This window comes from Aulonocara sp. 'chitande type north' Nkhata Bay, linkage group LG6 (assembly GCF_057382095.1).
Source record: "Aulonocara sp. 'chitande type north' Nkhata Bay isolate Kocher_YH1m ecotype deep benthic linkage group LG6, A_spYH_male_GT1.1, whole genome shotgun sequence".
Lineage (NCBI taxonomy): Eukaryota > Metazoa > Chordata > Actinopteri > Cichliformes > Cichlidae > Aulonocara > Aulonocara sp. 'chitande type north' Nkhata Bay.
In genome coordinates, this window is record NC_141349.1 from 28,757,011 (window position 1) to 28,771,669 (window position 14,659).

A 14,659-nucleotide genomic window follows, 5' to 3' on the forward strand; every position below is an offset into this window, starting at 1 on the left:
ATGTCTAAGTCTTTTAAATACCTGGGTTGGAGTGGGTGGGTCTGCCTTGGGGCCCCACACTTGGATGTGATGCTGCATTGTTGGGCGACCCATTGTTGTTTCCATGGTGTTGCAGGTGAGTTGGGGGCTGGCCATGATGAGTATGGTGGTGCATATGGTGAGGGTGAGAGTGATGGTGATTGTTGTTGCCAGGTCCAACGGAGTGATTGTTGTTGTTATTGTTGGGAATAATCATTCCACCATTCTTACTTGGAGGGGGGCCGCTGTTGCCTGGGTTACTAGTGGGATTGTTACGATCCCACATGTTGACTGTCTTGTTGTAGGCACTGGGATCCCCCCAGGTAGATGTTCCATCGTCAATCTCCATCTTCCTACGAATGGAGGGAGGAGAGGGCTCTTCCCAGCCAGTAGGCTCCATACCTTGGTCTTGTTTGCTGACATTACCCCAGCTAGAGTTGTTCTGCTTCACAGAACTGGGACCTCCCCAAGAACCAATACTTCCACCTCCTCCACTACCAGTGCTGCTGCTGCTGCTTTCTTGTGGCTTGGAGGAGCCCCAGCCACCCTGCACTGGTCCATTGGCACGTGAGGTCTCCCCCCAGCTGCTATTACTCACAGCAGGAGTTTTGCCCCAGCCTCCTCCATTTGCTCCTCGAGGACTTTCCTTCCATCCACCATTTCCTCCGTTACTTCCTTCTCCTTCCCACATGCTGCTAGAGGAACCATTATTCTTGATGTCTGGCTCTCCCCATTCCCCTGTGGTGGAGCCATTAGAACCACCATTATTGTTGCCCCACTTATGGGCATTTTTGGGGCCTTCTCCCCAGCTAGTAGGCTGGTTTTTCACTAGGCCATTGTCCCAGCTGGATGACTTGTCCTCTGATCCCCAGGATGAGGTACCCCCATTCTTGGGACCACTGGAAGGCAAAGGATCTCCCCAGCCACTAGTAGTGCCATTCGGAGCTTTACTGAGTGACTGTGGGGGGTCACCCCATCCTGATCCTGTCTGGACTGGCTGAGATGCTGGAGCTCCCCACCCAGAAGATGAAGATCCTTCACTGTCACTTTTCCCTCCAGATCCAGGCCTCTGAGCAATGGTAGGAGTTATGGTGCCATTGGTAGATGAGGGTCCGCCATTGGAGCTGGAGGCTCCTATGGTGTCTGAGCTGCTACTGCTCTTTCCATCATCAGAGTTTGCTTCTTCCATCTCCCATACAGTGTTCTGTCGGACGGGGGTCTGTCCCCAACCTGTGTTACTCAGGACTCTAGGGTCAAGGTCTTGCCGTGGTAGCATAGGGGCAAATTCCATGCTGGAGGATCTGTCTCTACGCTGGGATCGACCTTCACTGCTGTCTCCGCTGTCCTCACTTGCTGGGGCTGTTCCAAGCTGCTGGCCCCAAGAGCTCAGTTGCTGGTCTTGGCCTGAGCCAGAACTACCAGCATCTATGTTGTCCCAACCTTTAGTTGCTTCTCCACCGCCAGAGGATTTTCCCCAATCACCCCAGCCACCACTTCCACTACTCCCACCACCACTGCCTTGGCGACCCCAAGCAGAGAGGCCTCCAGATGTTGTTGAGTCCCAGCTGGAGTCCTTGGGGGAGTCAGCTGCCTTGGTTTCTCCACTACCCCATACAGAGCTGCCGGTTGTATCCCCATTGAGCTGGGATGACTCAGTGGGTGACTGGCCTCCCCAACCAGTTAAACCATGGATAGGGCTCATAGGCTCCTGAGCTTGTTGTTGTTTAGTGTGGTTTGGTCCATCAGTGTTAAGGTTAACAGGCTCTATATTGAAGGACAAGTTTGTGTTGGTTGAAGGGTGCTGTTGCTCATTTTCTGTAGCACTCATCATGCCAACCCAACTTCCCCCACCGTTATCAGCACCTCCCATGTTCCCATTTCCTAAATTTCCATTGCCATTTATGCCTGGTGGAAGGGATGAAGAGCTGGACACCCCACTGGTACCACCTCCAACACTCTCATGGCCCAGAACAGGCCAGGCTGAAGGGTTGGCATTTGGGTTGAGATTCAAGTTAAAATTGGAAGAGCCCCAGTTATTGGGTGCTCCAACTCTGCCACTATTCATACCATCTTGTTTACCATCTGAAACCCAGCCTCTATTACCTACTAATGCGTTGGTTGATCCAGGTCCTGTCATCATGTTATTGTTAGCTTTGAGAGAGGGGTAGTGGGCCTGCTGGCCTGCTGCGCCTGTGGCCATACTCACAAAACTACTCCTACTGGTAGTAGTGACAGCACTGGTGTCTAGGTTAGAGCTGGTGGAGCCCGAGGGGCATTCTGGTGTTACAGGGTTGCAGGGGTCACTACTGCGGCTGATGGAGGGCCAAGCTTCTGTATCACTCTTGTCAATAATCACTTTGTCCCAGCTGTTGGCACTTGATGGGCTGTCAACTGGTACAGAGGCTCCCCAATAAGAGATCTCATACTGGGCACCAGGGCCACACTGGAGGGATATGTCTAAAGAGGAAAAAAAAAAAAAAAAGGGGGGGGGGGTAAGAGATTAAACAAAGGAGACAGATAGAGAGGAGTAAAAGTACAGGGAGGACAAGGAGGAGGGGAGAAAGAAAAGAAATTCATAAGTTTAGAGTAAGGAGAATCATGTAATGCAAGTTCACAACCAGGCTACAGTTAGCTTCCTGAACCAATTTTATCTTCTTGGTTAGTTAACGCTAGCTATCAGACTTGGCAGGATGAGATGGTCAGGCTTGCATGTTTCAGGATTTAAAACATAATCAGAATGCACAGCCAAGCGTGCTTCTTGTCATATCAGCTTCAGGATATCCATATATCCTTGCTCTGGTGCAGTCAGCCAAACAGAAACACTGAGATGGAGCCTTTGCTTTCTTTTTACATCGTTCTTTCCTTCTCTTTTTCTCCCCAGTTTTTACTTAACTTCCATTTCTTAAACAGAGGTTACTGATTTACTCCCTTTTCACTCTCTAAAGTCATTTATTTATTATTATCCCATCTCTCACCTATGTCCTATTATACTCATGTCTCCCTCCTCCATTTTTCCCCCCACCACTTTCTTCACCCTGTCCCTCTCTCCCTTCTGCACTCCTCCAACACCCGGCAGCGAGAGACCCATCCGTCTCCATCGTGGCTTCACTGGCTGGGACTGTGAAGGGAAGCCCAAGTGGAACGCCGTTCATTTATTGGAATGAAACCAGGACAGAGTCTCATCCATCACTCCTTACGCTTTACTGGGCCTACTCCTCCTTCAACTGCACTGCAATAAGAAACCACATAACAGTTCCTCCAAGCTTGTGTGAATAAGTGTGTGTCTATTTGCTTCTCACTACCTGCATATACATAATACTGCACATGCGATTCTGTATATCTAGGAATTATCTGTATGACAAAACTGAAAATGAGGGATTGTCCATAGATTTTGTCCTTCTACTTATGATCTATGATCTACAAATCCCTCACCAAGCTACCAAATCGCAGCTTTTTACAACTCTGATCAAGATGGAATCACGCACAAGCAGATTCTTTAGGCACAAAAGCAGCCACCATCAAATGGTGAACTAATAATAGACTGGGTTGATGCTGCAAAGGGGTAATCAATCTGTGGGAGGCAGCTAATCAATAATCTTATTAATGTTAGTGGGTGAGAGCAGAGAGGCTATTGATCCAGCATCCAAACACTCTAACCAATAGGGTAGCTTCAGGCAAATGACAGAAAAGCTAATGAGAAGTAGGAGCTACGAATATCACCATTGCGCAGACCAACTAACTAGATATAGAAGGAAAAGTCCATTTATTTGAGGTGTGAAGACAAAGACACATATTCTGGCAGATGTATGACTTTTAGATACTTTGAACGTGCCACAGAGGCTGTGAATTACATTTTCACTTATCTCCACTTCCCAGGCAGCCTTATCGTTCAGGGTCATCAGACTGATGACACACACATGCACACCAACATTAATCTACAGTCAGTTTGCAATCAGCTGAAAACAGAAATAACTAATGAAACATCACAACAAAAGTAATCCCCATATTTGCTGTAAGTGTACTTTTCTTTTTACGTTCATTTAAAAGATGCTGGAAAAAAAGCCATGTGTGCCTATCATCAGAAAGTTTTTAAATTACACTTGCCATGGGTTTTCTGACTTCTGACAACAGCTTGGTATTAGGGGTGGGCGGTGTGAACGGTATACGGTAGAAATGATATAAATTTGGCCAACGGTAGCGCATGTTGATGGTGTCATCAAGCTGCACCTATTTTGGTCGACAGCATTGCAGTGGCTGCAAACAACATCATCTGCAAATTATGCTGGGCGACAGTAATAGCAGAGACAAAGCACTTTTGGAATATAGGGAAAGCCAAAAACTGCGCTTCCGTAACATTGATTCATTGCTGAATGAATCAATGTTATCAATCAATTCATGCTGAATTCCCTAACAACTGCTCTATTCCCATGTTGTTGCAGTATGACTAACCTCGTATTGTGGATGGATTATCTCAGTTGTTCTCCTGACTGAAGTTTGGTCCGTTTACAGCATCCTGCCATGCAATTGCATTGGTCCCTAACCACCAGAAACCCTCACGTTAACTTTTATTGAGTGAAAAAAAAGTTAGCGGCCATCCTTCAACTTCACTGTGCTAATGTTATGCTAATGTAGCTGTTATGCTAACGTAGCTGTTTTGCTAGCGATCACGTAGCACATCATTATATACCAGCTAGCCCAACTCCAGTAACCCTACAAACATCACTGCTGTTTAGTTTTCTGTCTTCATTAATGTTGGAATTGGTAGCAGAGCAGTACGTTTTAATTTTTTTCAGAAATCTCTCAGTCAGAACATGCTATATCATATTTAGGTAACTAGCAAAACTAGCGAGCTAACTTCCTGCTAACTTCTAACTCCGTTAAATGTAATAAATTCGATTTTCATGGATGCCTAGATGTTAAACTTAATTGTTACACTTGGTAAAGCAGAAATGCTGATCATTTTATTAAAGATGAAATAATTTAGACAGTTTTAACTCTCAGTGATGCCGCAGTGATCGTGTGACTTTGGGACCTGAACCAGACGGAGTTTAGGAACCAGATTACTCCGCAAGGCTCCTGACTACGGCAGCCATAATGCTCCGACAATCCATCAAGCTGTGCGCCTTCGTAGCTTACCAAAGTCGTACTAAAACATTTTTGACAGATTTTTGAGTGGTGTGAACCACATAAAATCAGTTTGAGGTCAGTAAGCACAACCAGAATTCGTACATAAGGCACACTGTCGATTTTTGAGAAAATTAAAGGATTTTAAATGTCCCTATAGTGTGTAAAATACTTAATACAGAAGAAAAGAATATATCGCGATATATATCATATTACCGCACATGCTTCAAATTATACAGTGATATGGATTTTAGGCCATATCGCCCAGCCCAACTTGATATAAGAAAAAAGTTTGGGGTCAAAACTCAGAAACTGGTAGTGAGAGCTACACCAGCTTATAAAAACATAACATTAATAATAATAACTTTATTTGTATAGGACTTTTCAAAACCCAGAGCTACTGAGCAGAACTGAGTTTAGCTTACTGATGCAGCCCTCCACAACATACTCAGTTTCTCTTCTGGCCCCTTGGGAAAGTTTATTGTGCACTCCTAGTTTAAACTGATGTAGACTGCAAAAGTAATTGGCCTTATATTAAATTGTTCAAAACAACTTTTTACTACTACCGTAGTCAGTAGGAAAACAAATCCTGATCAGCAAAGCCCACTGATTTACTGTTTTCTCTTTGTCCAACTGTACGTGGTCGATTTCCAAGCAAATAGGAGCACTACTTTATCACTCTGTGGACCCTATCCAAGAAGCTCAGGGGAGGGCAGTCAAAGTAAAACTATTTTGTTCAGTCAGTTCCTTACCACCCAGCATATCTTCCTCCTTCATTCGCACAATTTGAAAATAAAAGATTACTTGACTAATGTAAACTCTGCAAAGCAGTCCTCTTTTATCACACTCAACACCTTTGTCACAGAGGAAATGTACAAAGCTAATTTTGAACAAGCCCCCCCAAACCACACACATAAAAAAATATGAAAGAAAAGGTGACTCTCATGCACATGATAAAAGAAAGGAGGTCAGAGAGCGAGAGAATGGAAAAATACCTGAGGAGAAGTATAGCAGCCTTCGTCTTAAGAGTGCTTACACAGATCCACGCAAGAATAAGAAACAGCAGACATCATCTTAGTACATCTGCAACAGGTTAGTCAGTGAAGCAAAAAAAAAAAAAAATCCTTTTGCAGAGGCAGCACATGTGGACATCTACCTCAACAAAACCGGACCATTATTAGCTCCACAAAAGGAGTGTTTACAACAGGATTACAGGGTTGCATTACACTGCAAAGCTTTTAATGTTGGTGCATCTTTGCCAACATGTACGAGTGGACTAATGCAAAACAGCCTTCCTTTCTTTTCACCTTAATGTGCCTCCATTGTTCCCCTTTCAACTCCCTTTCCAGGCATTCCAGAAAAAGGTACTGCTGATTCTTGGCAAATCATTGATTTGCGGGAAGGGCATGAAAGCAAGCTGAATATGAAAAACAAAGGCAAGGGGAGAATTATTTCCATCTACCATTTGCAATCATATGTCAGTAATGTGTTGCTTTCATTCTGGTTGCAATTAGGAGGGCAGCCTATGATTATGCCTTGTGAATGAAAAGGGTCAAAAACGGAAAGGGAAAAAAAGTAGCATCTCTGTAGCTCTTCACGTTTCAAACGGACAGAAAGACAGCCTTTTTGTATGCGTGTATGTGGAGTCTAGCTTATTCTCACCTGCACTGAACTACAGAAATGGTGGACATCAGTTTAATAATAAAAACATCCTAATGTAGGTACACCGACAGTGCTTACTACAAAACACGGACAAGCAGCATCAACACTGCAGTGGAGCTGTGTGATACCAGCCGGAGTTGAAGCACAAATAAGCAAGAGGTGAATTCCTGCTAATGACACTAGCTGCCATCATGGAAATGGGCAATAAGCCAAGAATTAAATGCCTTTATTCCCCATTTGAATGAAATAAAGGGCTGGGTGACAGAAAGAAAGAAGAAGAGTGCGGTAGAGAGAGATGGAAGACAGTCTGTGGGGGTGGGGAGAGGTCGGCACATACAGTGGTGAGGGAAAAGAAAGGGAGACAGCGAAAGAGAAAGCATGAACAGAATGAGAATAACTGTAGTGACAAAGTGATTCTTTTAGCTTGAGTGTGAGCAACAGAGGCAGCTCGGCTTCTCGGTTAAAATTATGGGATGACATAAACCCAAAATCAAAGGAGGAGGGAACCTTTACTAGTCTTTTGTCACCATACTGACCCTCTCCATCTCTCTTTGAGAAGAACTTTACGCCCACTCACATAGAGGACGGCATGCACATGTTTTTCCGGAAACATAGAGAAAAAGAAAAACAGAGGGGACGGTCTCCGTGGGGTTTAAAAAGCTCATCATTCATGTCTGTTTACCTCTGCTGAGAGAAGAGAGAAAATAGAAGAGCGAGACCATAGTGACTTCTCTGGTTTCCCTGAGAGAGGCTGCATTAATGAAGCCACTAGGGGGTTCTCTCACTTGTGTGTGCCTATGTGTGTGTCACAGCTTGAGCATATGGACCAATCTATACCTCCGTGGCTTCTTTGGGGCCAAGTGATCTTTTCATTTGATTTTAAAAAACGTAGAAATAACAGATTTATTTTTTTGATGATGTCAGAAGAGGTAAACAACATTTTTATAAGATTATATCTAAAGAATGTAAAAATGCGCAAGTGTTCTAAACGTGTTTTGTTTTTTAAATAAAGCAACACCAAACAGTTTACTTAAGATGTGTTCAAAATCTAAGCTAATTTACCTAAAAATCAAAGGAAGCATTATGAAAGGGTCAAGTGTTTTAAACCGCACCCAGCAGAGTGCCTTCTGGCTACGCGTGCTGTCTGGGTGACCGGCAAACAGCTGTTGGGCTACAGTTCCCACAGTCTTAAGAGACCCCATTCCAGCACCTGCTACTGGGGAGTCTGTCTGGCTGCTGGATGCTCCGGACTACTTAAATGGTCTCCAGTCAGCTGGAGCGATGGGAATGGTGGGTGTGACAGGGGGATGGAAATGGGACAGGGGGTCTCTGTCTGGTGGGACAATTGAATGGGTTGAGAAAAGACGTTGTGTGGGAGGGTGGTGTGTCGAGAGCAGACTGCATTTTAGACACTGGGGATGGGATGCTTGGATAGCCTGTTGGAATCTCAAGCGTTACAGATTTACACAGAATTCATATAGATTCTACAATAATTAAAATTTGACTTTCCAAGCCAAATGTGGAGTGATCAAAAATGTGTCAAAGAAATAAATTTAACATCTTTACAGTGTACTTCTACTAACTAAAACTACAGTGTGAGTACACTCCTCTTTAAAGTGTGAGGCAGATTGCAAGGGAGACGCATATCTGAGGGGACACAACTAGGTCAGACTAGAGTACTCTCTCTGCTGCACATTCATTATATCTATATACATGTGTTAGTGTTTGCATGTGTGCAACTACAAAAGTGAACCATCACATCACTGCCACCCTTAGGGCCTCAGTAACCTCACCAGAGGTCAGAAACACTGTCCTCGAAAACAAAATAGAAACACTGTCCTCGGAACAAAGTTCATCTGTAACTTGCAAAATGAAATGAAACTTTACCTCTATATTTGCAGACATTGTCTTTGAGATATAAGCATTTTGACTTTAAAAAAAAAAAAAAGATGTATTTATGATCAGGAAAAACTTCATTAAATCTATCACAGTCCAGTATTAACTTGTAAATCCAGCAAACATACATTTGCTGGGTTTACATTTTTAGGTGAGAAGTTTTTCAGATTTTCTGCAGCAAAAGTCATGTTTGAAATGAAAGAAGCCACAGACTTAAATAATTGCTCTGCATTGTAGACTTAACTTCAGTGTCCAATCCCTAAGTTATGTATCGCAGACGCACTGCAACAACTGGTTACTGGCTTCAGGCTATTGGCTGTGCAGACAGGAAAGAACATGTTGTGGACTGGATGCCCTCAGGACAAGGACATGAGTGGAAAAGGAGGTGAAAACCCAGCCAATGGCTACTTCTGTCACAGGCTGTTGTACAGAGAGACTCCAGGGGAAACCAGAGGTAGGTAAAGGCCAATTAGGACAACAAGTGCTGGACTAGGACAATAATACAGCATTACAACGTAACACACTCAGCCAGGGCATCCTAACGTGTCCAGAGCTCAAAGAAGAAACATATGCTTTCAAATCTGAAGGTTCTGACTTAATGTTTCTCTTAAGAGAGTTACGCCTGCAGCTAAATTTTTTCTTGGCCCACAGCCAAAGAAACACTGCAGTAAATAGCTGTGCATAGAGAAAAAAACATTATTACCAATGTAATAAAAAAGAAATTTGTGCCGACAGATTGAATCTGTTGAATTTTTGCACCAATTTAATATATTTACTGAATTTAAAAAATACAGTGATGCAGTTGCCTTGAATTTACTTCCTGTGAAAATTCTTTAGACAATATTAAAATGAATCCATTTTATATAGATTCTGTGTTTTTATATGATGTCATAATATTAGAATTATTTTTTGATCTTCTTATTTTCTTTTTTTTTTAATTAATTAGCTCTATTATTATATTTTTAAAAACAATACATTAAAAAATAAGTTAAAAAAAACTAATAACACTATTTGTGAAACAACATCAAATGGCTACATAGTGAAAAATAACATCCAAACATAGTAAATTGACTAAATAGACTGAAAAGCACAATTTCTGGCAAAGAGAGTGTCACTGGGTGGCTGCATAGGCTTAAAGCCTTTGTTTGATGCTGTGACTGGTGGCACAGACTTGACTACAACAACAACAGCAGCAGCAGCAGCAGAGCATAGAAAGACCAGCTGACTGTAATGCTGAGGACTGTAGCCTCCTGGCTAGCTAACCATACACCGCAGCAGCTGCAGATTTGTTTACTGAGTAATCCGTGTTCGCACAGCAAATTTAGAGACAATAATGAAAAGCAGCACAGAGCAGCATGATCAAAAGCTAGAGTGGAAAAAAAAGAGACAGGAGATGCAACAAAGATGCAAGCAGATGCTCGTGCTAGATCCTGCGCAAACAATGTGTGGTGTTCTACAGAGGTAGCCTCACATCTGTGTCTTCAAAGCTACGGCTTGTTACGTTGGAGGATGAGAAGTACCCTCACTTTTGCATCTGTGTACATTAAACAGATGGTTAAGATTCCTTTAATAAATAGAAGAAAAATAAAAAGTGACTGTATGAAAAATGCTCATGTCCAAAACCAGAGAAATATAGTTGTAATATTGATATAAATGGCCATGATTTAAGAACACATGACTTGCTTACAAATACACACAAACCACTGTATAATGAGCCCCTCAAGGCAGGTTCAACATTAGTGAACTTCAGGGCCAACAAAGAGTTCGTTAAAAGCCTACCGCTGGTGATTTTAAAAACAGTGCACAAGGCTAAAACCACTTAACCAAGTTCTTCAAACACTAAAATATCCCAGATGGCCTTTGATTATAAAAAAAAGAAAAAGAAAAAAAAGACATAATTGTCACCGTTATAAGTATCATTATTCACACTAATACACGTAGAAAACACAGACATGCTTTGAAAACATGCATCCAAGTACCAGAACCTCATTACTTCAGAATAGCCACAAAGGGAAATGGGGAAAAAAGCAGCAATCAACTAAAAAAGTCTGAGGCCCGTTTTAATATGGTCAGTCTACCCACAAAATTTTAGGTGGCGAGTCTTGTCATTACATTTGCTGACAGAGAAAGTGCAATTATAATCACTGTTTTTACTGTATTGCCAGTACTGCTTTTCTTATGCGTCTCTAAGAAGAAAAAAGGATGCAAAGTTTGAAATGAAGTTACATCTACAAATGCAAACATCTCTCTCTCTCATAATCCATCCCAAGATGGATAATGGTTCCTGAATGCTTTAGGAGGGTTTTTGTATATCATGTATATGTATTGTATTATTTAAACTCACTAAAATGCACATCTAACAAGGACAAAAGTCACAACATCACCCTAAAGCAACCACTAAAAAATATATATATTTATATGAGAAAGCCATTTGGCCGCAATGTTTTTTACTGGACTGACACAAACCTTGGTGGTGTTTGCTCGCAGTGGACGTGGTAGAGTTTGTGGTAGTGCTGCTGGTACTCGTAGAAGAAGAGTAAGATGCTGAGGGTGAAGAGGAGGAAGAGGAGCAAGAGGAGGAGAGAGTGAGAGTGCTGAGGGCTCCTGCTGGCAGTGGCTGGCCTCTCTTCAGTAGCTGCTTGTGCTCCTGCTGACGGAAGCGCGGGGGCACCTCTCTGGGTGGGTAGCGAGCACTGGCAGAGGACAACTGGCACTGTTGCTGAGGGGGAGTCTGAGTCAGGAGCTGGCTACTGCAGGAGGCGCGCTTGCCATTGCCAGAAGAAGAGGAGGAGGAGGAGAGGGGCAGCGTGGGGCTGGCGGGGTGGTGGGATGGGCCGGGACTGGGCTTAGTGGGAGCAGGCTCTGGCACTGGACAGATACAATACATGGGCACACAAGCATTCACACACAGAAAGACAGATGCAGGTAGCAAGGTATTAATGTCGGGGTTAAGTCACTATTAATACTACACAGAGCAGAAGATATTTATTTGTCTGGGCAGTACCAACACTGAAAAAGGCTGAAAATATAGAGCTATTCTTTTTTTATAAGAGAGCTGTCAACCTTTTTAACAGAGCCATATGTATAGCCCACAGCATGCCAGCACATTAAACTTGTCATCTTATCAAATTATATCCTAGCATATTTAATGGTCTTAACTACAATTAATGACACTTGAAGTCTGATGAAAAAAGCTTTAAAGACAGTTTACTAAAAATAGATGTTCATGCAGTTTCTGTAAATTCAGTGTATTTCATTTTATTTATGGTACTATCCAGGTAGTGAGCAATCTAACCTTTTCTCTGCACTTCTCCTGTGAACTATCACCTGAAGTTAACTGCCTCATGTAGCCTGTTGTTGAGCATATGTTACTGACCCAGATGCAATCTATGAAAAGGTCAGATTTTTTCTGCTGAAAGAACACCAACACACAAACACGATGAGATACCTCCTTTTCTCCTAATTAAACTCGCCTCTCTATCTCTTCCTTTCCCAGCACAGACACGCACACTTACACACGTTTCCCTTCCCTGCTGGTTTGGCCTCAGTCTGAACCTTTCCCTGTGGTTACACTGACCAGCCAGCCATCTAATCGAGTGTTAGCCTGAAAGGTGTTATTATTAGTAGGACTTGGATAGTCAGCAACCAAACAGATTGGCTTTGCTAAAGTTTTCTCTACAGGGTGCTGTAAGATTACGCACTTCTTTATCGTCATGGGAACTGAGCAGCTTGTTGGTGTGAGTCTGTGGCTGTACATGTATAAGTACTCTACCTCACAATTTCCTGCTGCACAGAAATATTTGCTTTCATACTGACATCAATAGCTTGTAACTCAATAGCTGCTGTGAATTACAGTTTTTTGGTCCAAGGGAAAATACATGATGAATAGTTGATGATGTTATTTTCTATAGTCCCTGGATAGACACAACCATTCTACACAACAGCTGAGACTGCCTTGACTCAAGGGAGTGGGAGAGGGACAGAAAGACAGTTCTTGTATTTGTAGAGGTAGGATGGCCAGTTTGTTCGAATGAAAAATAAATGGAATAGAAATTAATTAGTCCAAGCTGCAAATATCCTATTATCTGTATTTACTTACATTCTCTTTCTTTATTACTTAGTTAATTAAATTAGTTATGAATTTCTTATTCTTATCATTACTGGCTGCAAATGCCTATCTACTTAAAAATAATTGAGTGATCTCATCTTCTTATATTGCGACCAAGCTAAGAAAAACTTTACAATAATATTTGCATCCAAACATTTTCTTTTAACTATCCGGTGTACCTCCAAAATTTAGAATTTAACAGGAGGAAATAAAACAAAAAGAAAATTGCTCATTTTAGTTACATTAGGCCAGAGCTGTGGCCGCAACTCATTATCTGAGATCTATACTTGGCAACTAATGTTATATTTTTATATTCGTCAAAGAACAAACCCATGTGATTGATTTACTAACGGACAACACCCTGGCATGTCCCTTTAAAACTAAAAAATGTGCTGTGTCCTTCCCTACCTTTGCATTCTCTCTAGTCAGGGCACTGCTGGGGAATTCCCCAATATCACTCAGCTCTTTGCCCAAAGAGGGTCTCGTCCCTTGGTTGGACAGACTCTAGTAGTTGTTCTGCTACTGAGATTTGCTGTGAACTAGAAGGCCAGTGCTCCAACCAAAGCTCACTTTGGTGGCAGAGCAGAATAAGGCTTACCAGTTTGCAGGTGCAGTCTAACAAGGTGAAAATGGAGGTCATCCACAGAGGCGACTGCTTTTATTACTCAGTTACATGTCACTTAGCAAATAATATATTTGCAGAGAACCACTTAAGACCTACATTTTCAATATTTAAACATTATAAATTTAAATACACAAATAAACCTATAATAAAATATAATGCAATACGCTCACCTTATTGGGTGTGTTGACAATCATGTTTTTGCATTGGTAATTAATAAACATTTTCTATAGTGATAAAAAGATTCAAGGTCCTGTTTGCCAAAATACTACACGTGTGAATTGGTTGAATATGTTCAACTTCAATTTAAAATTAAATTAGATTCAATTTCAAATTTTACTCTGAGAGTCTGAGAGGGAAGAGCTCCAGTGGGGTGAGATGGTACTATAAGGTCACTCAGATAAGATGGGGTCAAACTGCCCACTGAGATCACCAAACGCTGGAAGGTTATTGCACTCTGACCATAGTTGCTTGCAGCTATATTTAGGGGTTCAGTCTCTCTGGTATGAGAGTCTAAACTACTCCTACAGCAGGCCTATACTGCAGTGGTAGTAATTAACCACACAGTGACATGCACACACCAGCCAACATTACCGCATAGGAGGTTAAAATAAATCAGAGTGCAGAGGTATTCGCTGTGGCTGCCAAAAGCTTGTCCAAAAGCACAGCTGAAAACAGAGGCCCTCTCAGGGTGCCTACCTGCTGAAACACACTAACAGAAGGGGAATTTGCATTGATCTGTATCAGAAAGAAATACAAATTACAACCACTCACTAATATATGTTTTTTTCCTGTAGAGAGTATTTTAAGTATTTGTATTATTTTTATTTGAAATCAAAACATAATGATCTTTAAAAAAATAAATTAAAAAAACATCCACTTCCCATACACAAAGAGTGTTATTCCACAGGCATACAAACGCACATTTAAGGTAAGAATTTTATATTTTGCATAGTATTTGACACATACAGGCAAAAAGACACTTTCATAGTTGTTTTCATCCAATTCAATTGAGTTTTTAGAAAGAGAGAAAGAGGGAGCCTGTGAGAGAGACAGGGATAAGAAGAACCTTCCCCCTTCCAGCAGTATGTGGTTGGCTGTTGGCTTGGAACTGCAGCTGGTGACGCACATCTGATTTAATTCAGCGCTGCCCGCCTGACATTGTCTCAGCCAATCGTACACCGGTATGGTGAATACACGCCGCCCTGCCCCCTTCCGTTTCTGTTCTA

At 42.2% G+C, this 14,659-nt stretch overlaps 1 protein-coding gene across 3 annotated transcripts in view; it reads right to left on the reverse strand.

Annotated features, from left to right (window-relative positions):
- Positions 1-14,659, reverse strand: part of tnrc6c2 (trinucleotide repeat containing adaptor 6C2) — a 54,419-nt gene that overhangs the window by 19,880 nt on the left and 19,880 nt on the right. For 2 of the 3 annotated variants that reach the window (XM_086296148.1, XM_086296147.1), the window contains 2 exons: positions 11,167-11,568; positions 22-2,475 (listed from right to left, as the gene is read on the reverse strand). In XM_086296148.1, the coding sequence (XP_086152274.1) occupies positions 22-2,475; positions 11,167-11,568 (2,856 nt within the window). The remainder of the gene's footprint in view (positions 1-21; positions 2,476-11,166; positions 11,569-14,659) is intronic. The other variant, XM_086296149.1, reaches the window with a different exon arrangement.